The sequence below is a fragment of the Poromitra crassiceps genome (assembly GCF_964638095.1).
Source record: "Poromitra crassiceps genome assembly, chromosome: 1".
Lineage (NCBI taxonomy): Eukaryota > Metazoa > Chordata > Actinopteri > Beryciformes > Melamphaidae > Poromitra > Poromitra crassiceps.
Window position 1 is genome coordinate 106,413,968 of NC_139623.1, and position 12,833 is coordinate 106,426,800.

Sequence of the window (12,833 nt, forward strand, 5' to 3'; positions counted from 1 at the left end):
GTTTCTAAAAACATTTTATTTCTCAAACCATACAGAATAAGTTGGCAAAATAAATGTATAATATATATAATAAATATAGCACTTCTTTTCTTATCTCATAAAAGCAAAATTTGCAATGTACTTTATCGTACGGCATAAAAGAAAAAAAATTAAAATATACAAAGGACTTAAAAATTGAATAAAAAGAATAAAAACACCACAAGAAAATTAAAAACCTCCAAAATACAGAAGGTCAATGAATGTGTATTTTGATGTGATTTGAAAGATAATACTGAAGTAGTTTATCTAACTTCCTCAGACAGGACAATCTAATCTTGCTAACAAAAATCACTTAGTCTTGAGTTGAGCCTGTGGCAAAGAGGCGCTGGTAAATCTACACTTCTACTGGATGCTTCACAAATACTGATCCTGGTCCTAACAGCCGTTCGTGTTCTGAGTTCTGTGTGAATGACAATGACAATCTTGGTGTGGGGGTAAAGTCCCAATATTACGGTATATGTTTTCATTCAATCACTTTTTCGCAGACCCAGTATTGTGATACATCACAACTGTTAACATTCCAGCTGTTTACTTCTGGTTGCTGATATGTGTTGACAGTGACACAGGACATTACACCTATGTAATGTCCAGTGGCCTGGCCTGCGCGCCAGAACCTGTTTAAAAAAAGAAAACAGTTAAGTACTTGATGGAAAATAAGATGCACACAATGCTTTCATTATCAGGCCAAACTGTTCATTGTTTACTGTTAAATAGGTCTGAAGAATTAATGTCTTACCTGCTGCTCAGAGGTTTACCATCCACCCATTTCCAGACTCCCTCCTCATCTCTGTCACTCAAGCCAATCCAAACTTCCTTGTTCAAGGAATTGATGAATTTCTGTTGAATTGTTTCAAAGGCAAATGACATGGACACACACTTGTGAAGCACCCAAACAAAGTGTGCAATGTGAGAGTTTGAATACAATTAAACACTCTAAACTAAAGACATTTTTACAATCAAAACTATGGGGAGGGGGGGGGGGGCGTTTTGCCACTTTTCCCTTGACCTGTTCTTCTTCAGTGTTCATGATGACCAGGTGTGCTCCTCTCTGTAGACAGTCCTGCCTGCTGTCCTCCAGCTTGTTTCATTAGTAGAAATGTAGTAAAGACTGTTGCTGAACAATCTCCATCCTCCAACTTAACTTTACAGAAAGGCTCTGCAAGTAGAGAGGATCTTAAGAGCAGCAAATAAAAGCACAATGCTTATGCACACAAATGTACACACACACACACACACACACACACACACACACACACACACACACACACACACACACACACACACACACACACACACACACACACACACACACAGGCAGTATAAGACACACTCACTGAACTCAGTGGACTTGCACCCGAGCCTCTCTTCTAATCTGCCATCAGCCTTTGTATCTGCACAGGAAATCCAAAACAGTGTTTGAATTTAGGTACTAGAGAGACAAATATTTAAAATGGAAGCTGAAGAGAGCAAATCTAATGTGTGACAGAGGAAGTGAATAGCTCACAGTGGACCACAACGCCTATAAGAGCAGCCAGTAGGAGAGGACACATCAGCAGCAGAGACACTACAGTCACCCTGCAGGGCTTGGTCACTGGCTGGACAACATCAGCTGTAAGAACAAGACAGACCGGCCATGTTACGTTACGTAGTAACACAAGCATCAGAGAGACTGTTACACGGCTACTGAATATTGCTGTTCATTACAACATGACTGGCTATTTTCAGGTTTTGCTGTATCTGTGTGTGTGCGCGTGCGTGTTACTCACCATGCTGATCATGCATAGATGTCCACTACCCTCTCCTCCACCTCGTCACGCCCTCCAGCTGTGACTAAAACTCTCTCTCCCCTTTCTCGTAGACGCTCCTCTTCTTCCAGAAGAACTTCGTAGATGTGAACGTGCTCAGACATCTCCATCACCTACTTGATATATCCGGACTTGTTTTCAGTTTGCAGCTGTTTTAATTTTTTGTGATCTATGTCTAAATACAACCGTGTGTTTCCTTGCTCCATTCAGTATCATGCGTCTCTGTGCAGGTACTATAACAGTTTCACTTTTTTCTCACTTTTCGGTTACACTTTTTCTTTTTTTGCGTGGGTGTGGCTGACCCAGCCAATCACCTAGCTCACAGGAAGCCGTTTCAGGAAAGACTTGTGGCTGGTAGTTTTTCACCTTGTGAGTGTGTGTGTGAGTGTGTGTGTGTGTGTGTGTGTGCCAGGGTAGGAAATTAACTTTTTTAAACAAGGGCTATTTTTACTTACCCTGTAAGTACTGATTTGGTATCCTGTACTTACAGGGTAAATTCACTTCTTGTACCCGGGGTGTGGTGCCCCGTACTTACCCTGTAAGTACAGGTGTGGTACCCCATACCATAGGTAGCGGAACGCATCTGAACTTGGGGGGGCCCACCCCCCCACCCACACACACACACACACACTCTGTGAACCACCATCATTGATTATTATTATTATCATCATATAAAGATTTTGGTCGTTTGAAGCCAGATTCATATAGGAATATCTCATTTTAAATTAACATTAGGATTAGACGGTTGTGATGTCAGTATTCAGTCTTAACATTCATATATTTGCTCCTTTTCTCACTCACTCCTATATCACCACCTGCTCTCCCTGCAGGGTTTGAGATTAAACTTTTTTTTTTATCACCAGCCAATATGGCTGCTGGATTTTAAAGTTACGAGCCAATTAATTTCAACTAGCCAAAATGTTTTTCTTGAAATAAACCAGAATATGAGTGCCACTGGGTTAATATAAGCATACGTATCAGTACAAATAAGTTATAGCATAATGAATCTATAAATTACAGCAGGGCTATTCAACTAAATTGTTCAGGGGGCCACATTGTCAGAAACCTAAGGGACCGGGGGCCGGACCGTTCCCCGAGCCAGTACACTTGACACAATGCGCCACCACATTTTCGCAGCCGCGCTGGAACTATTATTAAGTAGGGGGTGCTGTAAGGAATGAAATCTCGGCAGCGTCGAAGAAAATTTTGTTTTTTGGACTTTTATCCATATTTAGAAGAATATTTAATTTTTTCTAATTATTCAGTATCTTCTCCTTTTCTATTATTAGTATTAGTATTAGTATTAGTATTAGTATTAAATACTGAGTATCTCATGAAAAACTATTAATATTGCATATTTTGTGTTTAGCTCCGTCTCACAGCATTGTAACATTGTAGTGCAGCAAGAAAGGAAAACTACTGTAAACATTTGAACCATATTTCTTGTTTAGAACGTATAGCTAGCAACATCGCCATCTCCTGAAAAACATTAATATTGCACCTTTCTTGTGGGAACATCACAGCATCTACTGAAAAACATTTATAGTGGATCTGACTTGTTTAGTTCACTTTAGATTCACCTCACATCTGAAAAACAACCAGTCGAGTGTAATAAGTAAATGAAGAAAAAAAAAAAAATTGGGGGGGGGGGGGGGGGGGGGGGTGAACTGAAATGTACCCGGGCCCAGATTTGGTACCCTGGTAAATTCACATCTTGTACCCCGTACCTACCCTCTAAGTACAGGTGTGGTACCCTGTATTTACCCTGTAAGTACAGATTTGGTACCCTGTACTTAAAGGGTAAATTCACTTATTGTACCCCGTACTTACCCTGTAAGGTGTGGTACCCCATATGTAACGGGTGGCCAACAGTGTTGGAAACACCACAAATATATATATGGGGAGCCACCCAAAACCACCAGGCACAGACAGGAGATAGGATACAACAATGATCTTTATTTATAATAATCTGAGTAAAAAATCATGTGGTGCGACTCTAGGCCCGCCCCAGTCCAGAGATAGGTGTCCCTCCAAGGTCCTCCACTCGATCAATCCTCCTCCGTCCAGCTCCAGGATAGACTGAAAGGGTGAGCAAGGGGGACAGTCACTCGACACATCAACAGGCCCAGGCTCCCTAATAAAAAGTCAGTGATTGGTCCAACAGTCCCGAAACACCGGATGACACTGCAAGCAATTCCACTCGTGAATTATAAACCTCTTGGGTAGTTTGGAGGAGGGGAGCGGACAAAGCTCCACACTCCAATTATTTGCACACGTGAAAAAAATGACAAACTTCAAGGGCAGTTCGTGGCCAACACAGCTCATAAAAAGCACAAAAAACGAAGGGAGTTTGGCTGGGCCGTTGCTTAAAGTGCAGGAAAATTACACTGAGTCTGGTTCTGGAGACACCGGTGTGGCTGGGTTAGGCAGAGGCCATTACCACTAGAGCTATGGCTAAAAGTACAGTGTCATATGTAATACAATCCGGTTTGGCCAATCCGAATCAATAATAAAACGTCAGTGGAAAAATCAGCAATGGTGGAGACAGTAAAAAGGGGAATCGTTGTTAGAGGGGTTACTTATCTTGAAGAGGGGGTTATCGTGATAAACCCCCTCTGCCTTCAAGCGACGCTTCCCCCTCTGTAGCCACGCAGTCTGTTCTGTCAGGTCGCTCCTCCGGCGTTACTCCAACAGCCGTAGGTCTGGATGCCATGTCTGGGTGTCTGTCTTGCCCGGGACTCGTCGGATTGTCTCCCTCTGCTTCTCCGCTCTCTTGCCTCTATGGCTGCCTTTTAAGAGAAGAGAAGGACGCCAGCCCCTGCACAAAGCTCCCTCCACTAATTACCTACACCTGTCTTCAATCAGGGTCACTCCTCCCCACATTCATTCAGGTGATTCAGAGTTAAAATAAAGGTACAAAATGTTTAAAGAAACTGGCCTGTGACACATACTTACCCTGTAAGTACAGGTGTGGTACCTCGTACTTACCCTGTAAGTACAGGTGGGGTACCCCGTACTTACCCTGTAAGTACAGATTTGGTACCCTTTACTTAAAGGGTAAATTCACTTCTTGTACCCCGTACTTACCCTGTAAGGTGTGGTACCCCATACTTACCCTGTAAGTACAGGTGTGGTACCCCATACTTACCCTGTAAGTACAGGTGTGGTACCCCGTACTTACCCTGTAAGTACAGGTGTGGTACCCCGTACTTACCCTGTAAGCACAGATTTGGTACCCTGTACTTAAAGGGTAAATTCACTTCTTGTACCCCGTACTTACCCTGTAAGGTGTGGTACCCCATACTTACCCTGTAAGTACAGGTGTGGTACCCCATACTTACCCTGTAAGTACAGGTGTGGTACCCCGTACTTACCCTGTAAGTACAGATTTGGTACCCTGTACTTAAAGGGTAAATTCACTTCTTGTACCCCGTACTTACCCTGTAAGGTGTGGTACCCCATACTTACCCTGTAAGTACAGGTGTGGTACCCCATACTTACCCTGTAAGTACAGGTGTGGTACCCCGTACTTACCCTGTAAGTACAGATTTGGTACCCTGTACTTAAAGGGTAAATTCACTTCTTGTACCCCGTACTTACCCTGTAAGGTGTGGTACCCCATACTTACCCTGTAAGTACAGGTGTGGTACCCCATACTTACCCTGTAACTACAGGTGTGGTACCCCATACTTACCCTGTAAGTACAGGTGTGGTACCCCGTACTTACCCTGTAAGTACAGGTGTCGTACCCCGTACTTACCCTCTAAGTACAGATTTGGTACCCTGTACTTAAAGGGTAAATTCACTTCTTGTACCCCGTACTTACCCTGTAAGGTGTGGTACCCCATACTTACCCTGTAAGTACAGGTGTAGTACCCCGTACTTCCCCTGTAAGTACAGGTGTGGTACCCCATACTTACCCTGTAAGTACAGGTGTGGTACCCCGTACTTACCCTGTAAGTAGAGATACCCTGTACCATCTTTATCTGTATTGTTTATTGAAGCAGGGACAGTACACAATAAATATATTGCACCAGAGATAGCTAAAAGCTAATTTGCATCTGTAGTCCCTGGGCACACAGAGTCCTGTGCGCACACAGTACATATCAAATACAGCAATTAAAGGAAAATCCTAATGTCTAAACAATCAAGATACATGACAAAAAATGATACTTACTATTAGCAAGATACAACATATACAATGCGCATAACAGTAAAAATAGAACGCAATCCACTAAAATCACACATTGGCAAATGGTAAAAAATAAATGACAGCACAGAAAGAAACAGTATATGAGGCCACACCAATGACTATAGGTGGCCGCAGGACTGACCCTCTCTCAGCCACTTCTTAATGGAGGATTTAAAACCTCTGAGGGTACTACAGCCCTTAATTACTGCTGGCAGGGTGTTCCACAGCATGCCCGCCTTGACCGTGAATGCAGATTGACTAAATTTAGTCAATCTAAACTTAAAGGAGAATTTCGTTTTTTTTTAACCTGGAGCCATTTCCTGGCATTAATTATGATTTGGCCACTCACCTAGCGATGTCTGCAGCGTTTCTGGGCGTCCTAGCGTTGTTTTGAGATCAATATCGTCCAAGTCAGTCGTAAAATGGAGTTGATTTGGGGCCAAGTGGTAGCCTGTATTTCCTGCATCTAAATAGCTATTTTTCTTCCCGTTTTCGCCACATATCGCCGTAATCTGATCCGTCAACATCCAGCCGAGTGTTATTTCACCCCAGGCTGTTTCCTGGAGTGCACAGGGATCAAATTACCTCAAACGTGATCTAGGTCACCAAGTCTTGTGAAGTCCCGCGATACTTTCCTGTCGACTGGCCAAATACAGGCAGGATGCTTTGCGGTCGTGGTTTTAGCGTAACCTATGTGGGGTTTGGCGTAACCTATGTGGGATTCGAAATAACGAAGGTTATGCCAAACCCCACATAGGTTACGCCAAACCCCACATAGGTTACGCTAAAACCACGACCGCAAAGCGTCCTGCCTGTATTTGGCCAGTCGACAGGAAAGTATCGCGGGACTTCACGAGACTTGGTGACCTAGATCACGTTTGAGGTAATTTGATCCCTGTGCACTCCAGGAAACAGCCTGGGGTGAAATAACACTCGGCTGGATGTTGACGGATCAGATTACGGCGATATTTGGCGAAAAAGGGAAGAAAAATAGCTATTTAGATGCAGGAAATACAGGCTCACACTTGGCCCCAAATCAACTCCACTTTACGACTGACTTGGACGCTATTGATATCAAAACAACGTTAGGACGCCCAGATACGCCGCGGGGATCGCCTGGTGAGTGGACAAATCATAATTAATGGCAGGAGATGGCTCCAGGTTCGAAAAAACCGAAATTCTCCTTTAATCTAAACTAATCTAACCAACTTGATCTTCTCCTAATGGAAGAGCTCTTCAATCAGGGATGGTTGGGGAAAGCTGTGGCACAGAGGGGAGAGCTGGTGGAGTTACATAATAAACCCACCTAATAATAATTACCATAATGCTGTAGTTGTGCAACATCGATAATTACACCAGAAATATGCACGCACGCACGCACGCACGCACGCACGCACGCACACACACACACACACACACACACACACACACACACACACACACACACACACACACACACACACACACACACACACACACACACACACACACAGGTAACTAGCCAGGTGGCGTGCTAATCTGTTCGACTCTCTCCCTCTCCAATGTCCACTTTGCCTGTCATAACATTTTATTGATGAGTATCACATAACTCTGTTGTCCTGCAAACTCAAAATTGCATGTAAGGCAGCGATGATAAACAACTTTGTATCTTAATGTATGTATACAACTTTGTATCTTAATGTATTTCGTTTTGTGATTAAACCCTTAAAGACTTGGCTTTGCATCTGACACTAAACAGATATAATAGTGTGCCATGAATATCAAACATGGCTGAATAGACGAAGAGCCTTGAAGAGACATCAGCCGTTGACCCGCTCACATGAGAGCAGCAGTGCCAGCCAAGCTGCTTCGCTCACTCCTCCAGCCTCCTGATCTCAACACAAACATCGCAGCTAAATCTGATGAGAGCTTCTTGCATACTGAGTTCTGAATGTCCTGTTGGATATGAAGTCACCGCTTTGGGAGTTTTCCGCATATCTGCACACCACAATATCACCACAAGTTGGGTGATGGCCAAACATCTTGTGTCACACAACTCAACAAAATGTCTTTCAGTTTGGCTCTTGTCTTCCAGTTTTGGATATTGCTTTCCTGTAGTGATGATGTTGATATATAGATTAGAATGTGGCATTTGTTTGTTTGTTTAACATTTTTTTGACATTTTCCTTTTATTTGATGTTTTTCTCCACCATCCCACTATTCACAAACACCAGTGGCACATAATTACAAATCAGTCCCTGCCGGGCAAATCCAGTCAGGTTGATTTCCGGTCTTTGGTCAACTCCTGCACAACAGTCTCTTAAAATGTCGGCAATGTGCTAGTCTCAACGCCAGACCCATGAGAGTTCTTACGCTGATACACTACGTTACTGCATGCTGCAGAGATCTCTCTCGGTCTGGGACACTTTCCCTCAGAGGGCTGGTTATGGGAGGGAACCGTTCACTTGACCAGTGATTGGCCAGTGGTGGATTCAGTCCTCCCCAATCAGTAACGACTTTGCGATCAGACGACGCGGGAGGCGCAGCCCATTTTTCGAACCGCTCTCTCATCGGTGCTACGACCTGTCACTCATTCAAATTTCAACCCGCCTTCAAAAACCAGCAGTGGCTGTGAAGTGGCACAGACTAATTTATGTAGTATGCGGAGCGCAGCGATTCAACGTAATATTTGAGTCTGGGGAGAGACTAGCAATGGGCAGTCTTCACAGCCAAGTCATGCAGTTTATGTAGGTGAAAGGTTAGGTGGGTCAGAAGATACAGCAGTCACTGAGTCATTGTGTCGGTCTACGATGACAAGCTCTGAATCAAAGCGAAAAGTGCTTATTCACTTGTCCTCATCCCTAAAAGGCAAACAAGTGCTCATTAGCAAGTGAGCCATGCTCTGATAAACCTGCACAGTGCAGAGGAATGCACTAAGAATGTATGCGGTTCACAGCAGATGACCTGTTCACATATTGGAATAATGAGATAACTAGTAGCACACTCACTCACTACTATGGAACTGGGAGGAGGGAAGGGTCGGGAATAAGGGAGAGAGAGAGGGGGGAGGGCAGAAAGAAGGAGGTGATTGTTGGGGAGAGGATACAAAAAAGCATATAAAGAGGGAGAGACCGAGAGAGGGAGCAAGTGGAAGAAAAACAGACAGAGAGAGAAAGGAGATAAGAGTTTGAGGAAGAAGATTATTAACTATCAGAAGCAACAGGTGAGTTAAATTTTTCCACTACTCTATATACATATTCACTGTACTTTTCCACTACTCTATATTCACTCTACTTTTCCACTACTCTATATACATATTCACTCTACTTTTCCACTACTCTACATATTCACTCTACGGAGTGATTCTAGCTGTGGCAATCTTTTTTATTTCTTCTTGCTCTTGTGGGTAAACTTTGACTTCTGCTAAGAGATTTGAATGGGTTTGCGCTACAGTGTTTCCAAGTTGTCCTCTGTATGCATTTACACCCTGGAACAGATTTCAGGTATGTTTTTGTGGATTCTTGTGGAAATGGCAGAGACAGCTTTCCTGTAACTGGATCCAGCTGACAGGGCTGCGCTGTATCTGGGGTGTGTAGCCATGCAGAGGAGACTCTTGTGCAATACCGTCTGGAATGTTGATTTCTACTCAAGCACCTCCAAAAGCTTAACAAAACGAGGATTATTTGGGGCAGCTATATCGAGGCTATACAAGCTGGAATAAACATTTGGTTGGCCATGAATCATTAATAAACATGCCATTTTCCACTGATCTAATGTCCAGATTTCTTTTTTTTTTGTCATTCAGCCACAAGACTGAATCCATTGTGTTCTTGCTCTTAGACAACAGTGAAAGTTTTGTATCAACAGTAGCACTTTAGTTTTTCATTTTCCAGCTGAAGCTGGCTTGTCCTGAAACCATTTGTTCCATTCCCCACACTTTCCCATTGCACTCATATAGCCTCTGATTCTGATTCTGATTCTATGCAGTGATTATCTCAACCCTTTTCATATCAAGGACACTAATGTAGTCCACATGAGAGCCATGGACTGAGATTAAATGTCTCTTGGACCCAAATCTAAGAATATTTTTTTATTATTAGATTTGTGCAGAATCTCATCACTATCTGTATTGAGATAACAGTGAAATTACACCCAAAACAGTCATTCTTCTACCTTCTCTAATCGTCTTAACTTAACGATTAACTTCTTGTAAATGATGTGGATTTTCTGGGGGCCCCCTTGGACCCATTCAAGGACCCCTTGTGGTCCCCAGACCTCACATTGAGAACCACTGGCCTAATCTCGACAGCATCAGGGCAGGAGAAAGGCTGTGTAATGAATGAATGAATCAATCAATCAATCAATTGTATATTTATATAGTGCCACAAGAGTTATTTCAAGGTGCTTTACATACAGAGCAGGTAGAAGACAGCTCTTTATTTTAGACCCAACAAGAGCTTATTTATACACATAAATAACGGTGCAATTCCTGACCGAATTGTTTATACATGTAGCTTATTTCTATTATTTTACACGTAAAGAACTGTATTAATAACTGCCTATATCAATAACTGTATATATCCATATATATTGTACAAATATCCCTTTCATACACACACTTTCAAAATAGATGCTCTTTCATACACGTATTGTTTTTATTGAACTGTATAGTAGTTAATGTTCCTTTGTGATTCATGTTTGTTTTAGCCTGAGCATTATTTTTCTTTTGTGTGAGAGTACATTGAGAGTTAAGCGAACCGGAGCCAATTTCCTTCTATGTGTACATACTTGGCCAATAAAGCGGATTCTGATTCTGATTCTGATGACAGAAAAACAGAAACTGACTCTATGTAGGCTACTGTGCAGCTGGAGAGACCCAAGGGGCTAATAGCCTACAGTAGGCTACTCGTCAAACTGAAATATTTCCACTGCTATGCAAAAACAAAGTTTCCAATACTCTCATATGGAATATGATTCCCTCTGCTCCCCAGATGCCATGATGGCTGCCAGCAGCAACCTCGCTCTTCCCCTGGTGCTCGTCTCCTTGCTGCTAATCAAAGGATACGCTTCCTTGGCAACTGTGAGGCCGCGCGGCTCTGAGAACGCAGCCACTGAGGACTATGACGTGCTTTATGATACAGTCACCACCACCCGGTCCCCCGGCCGAGCCCCCCAGACTGACAGCAAGCCTCAGAAGTGTGACTACGATGCCTGTCGGGAGAGTCAGCGCCCCTGCGCCGAGCTGATGGCCCTCACCGGATGCTTCTGTCCCGGGATCACCTTAGGCAAGGTGCCCCCACTGGCCCCCACCCTCAAAAAAGTGTCCCGGGAAGGGTCCGAGGTGGTGGTACGGTGGTGCGCGCCTTATTCGGAAGTGACAGCTTACAGAGTGACGGTAGGGGGAGAAGTGCGGGATTTCTCGGAGGGGCAGAGGAAATTCGTGGTGGGCCGGATAGATGACGCCGTGCAGGTGTGCGTGGTGGCGTGGAACAATGCCGGAGCCAGCGAGCCTGGGCCAGGGTCCTGCAAGATGTACACGCCCGAAGGCAGCAGCGTGTCTCTGAAAGCCGGGCTCATCGGAGGGGCGCTGGGCTTCCTCCTGCTCCTCTCCCTGGCCGTGCTGCTGTGGAGGCACAGGGTGCGGCGGAAGGCAGGGGCCCGCATCTCCACACGGGACACAGAAGAGACACCAAGGACTGAGCTCGAGAGCCTGAGATAACATGCGGTCAGTGCGTGTCCAGGACACTTTGACTGGGGTCGCCGAGGTGGGGCAGAAACTCAAGCAAGGGCGGCACTGCGTGCCGCATTAGGAAGGATGTAGACAAGTCCCAGGTCAGAATTCTGAATTCCGAGTCAGAATTCTGAATTCCAAGTCAGAATTCTGAATTCCAAGTCAGAATTCTGACTTTAAACTCAGAATTCTGACTTTATTCTCAGAAATCTGAGATTAATCTCAGAAATTAAATACATTTTTCACATTTGGCCCTTCAAGAAGCAGAGTTTTGGAAAAAGAAATGAATTGGCTTGATGGTCCCGTCTCTAACATGGCTGGCAGCCAGTCATAACTCTGGATTTGGGGGTGGCACCTGGGTGGCACCTGGGGTGGACAATCAGATTTGAGGGGTGGCCAGTGACACCCCTGGCCACCCCTTAGACACGCCCCTGTGAGGTCACTTCAGAGCTTATGCATTTTACTGATTATCTAGAAGGCAAAGTCCTTGTTCAACATCTGACATAAACAGACGTCTGACTCAGAGTTCAATGCAGTTGAGACCTAACCTACACAGTTGGGGTGTAGTCCAATTTAAGCATTTCAAGGTGAATCAAGGAAGTGCAGGACATGCTGAAGCCATTTATTTATCATGCACACTTTTGTTTGTTTATTAAAGTATTTAATTATTCTGTGTTGTCAAATCATATCTCTTTCATCAGAAATCCATCATAAGCTGTGTAAGCTATATGATTAATACAAGATGACTGACCAAATGAAACTGATCAAAATCAGAAGTATAGGCCTACCAATGGACACAGGTCCATTGGATAGTTATATTCTTTAACAACAAAAAATGAATCTTGAAATTGATAATAGTATGAACTATAGGCTATAGGGATCAGGAATGCCAGAGACACAGCTTTTCAGCTGAAATTCCAAGAACACTGAAAACTGCAATTCATAGAGCTGGATACCAGGCTGAGAGTAGGCCTATAGGCTAAACCTCACCAGGGTAAGAGGGGCTGGATACCAGGCTGAGAGTAGGCCTATAGGCAAAACCTCACCAGGGTAAGAGGGGCTGGATACCAGGCTGAGAGTAGGCCTA

General features: G+C 44.0%; 1 protein-coding gene across 1 annotated transcript; it reads left to right on the forward strand.

Annotated features, from left to right (window-relative positions):
• Positions 1-9,176: 9,176 nt before the first annotated feature.
• Positions 9,177-12,416, forward strand: LOC310788833 (leucine-rich repeat neuronal protein 4). Its single transcript, XM_083650407.1, has 2 exons — positions 9,177-9,238; positions 11,007-12,416. The coding sequence occupies exon 2, from the start codon at positions 11,012-11,014 to the stop codon at positions 11,732-11,734; it is 723 nt and encodes a 240-aa protein (XP_083506533.1). The 5' UTR covers positions 9,177-9,238; positions 11,007-11,011; the 3' UTR covers positions 11,735-12,416.
• Positions 12,417-12,833: the final 417 nt, after the last annotated feature.

Excerpts from the sequence above, each read along its gene's own strand:
- LOC310788833 (XM_083650407.1), top strand. The coding sequence starts at position 11,012 with ATGATGGCTGCCAGCAGCAACCTCGCTCTTCCCCTGGTGCTCGTCTCC.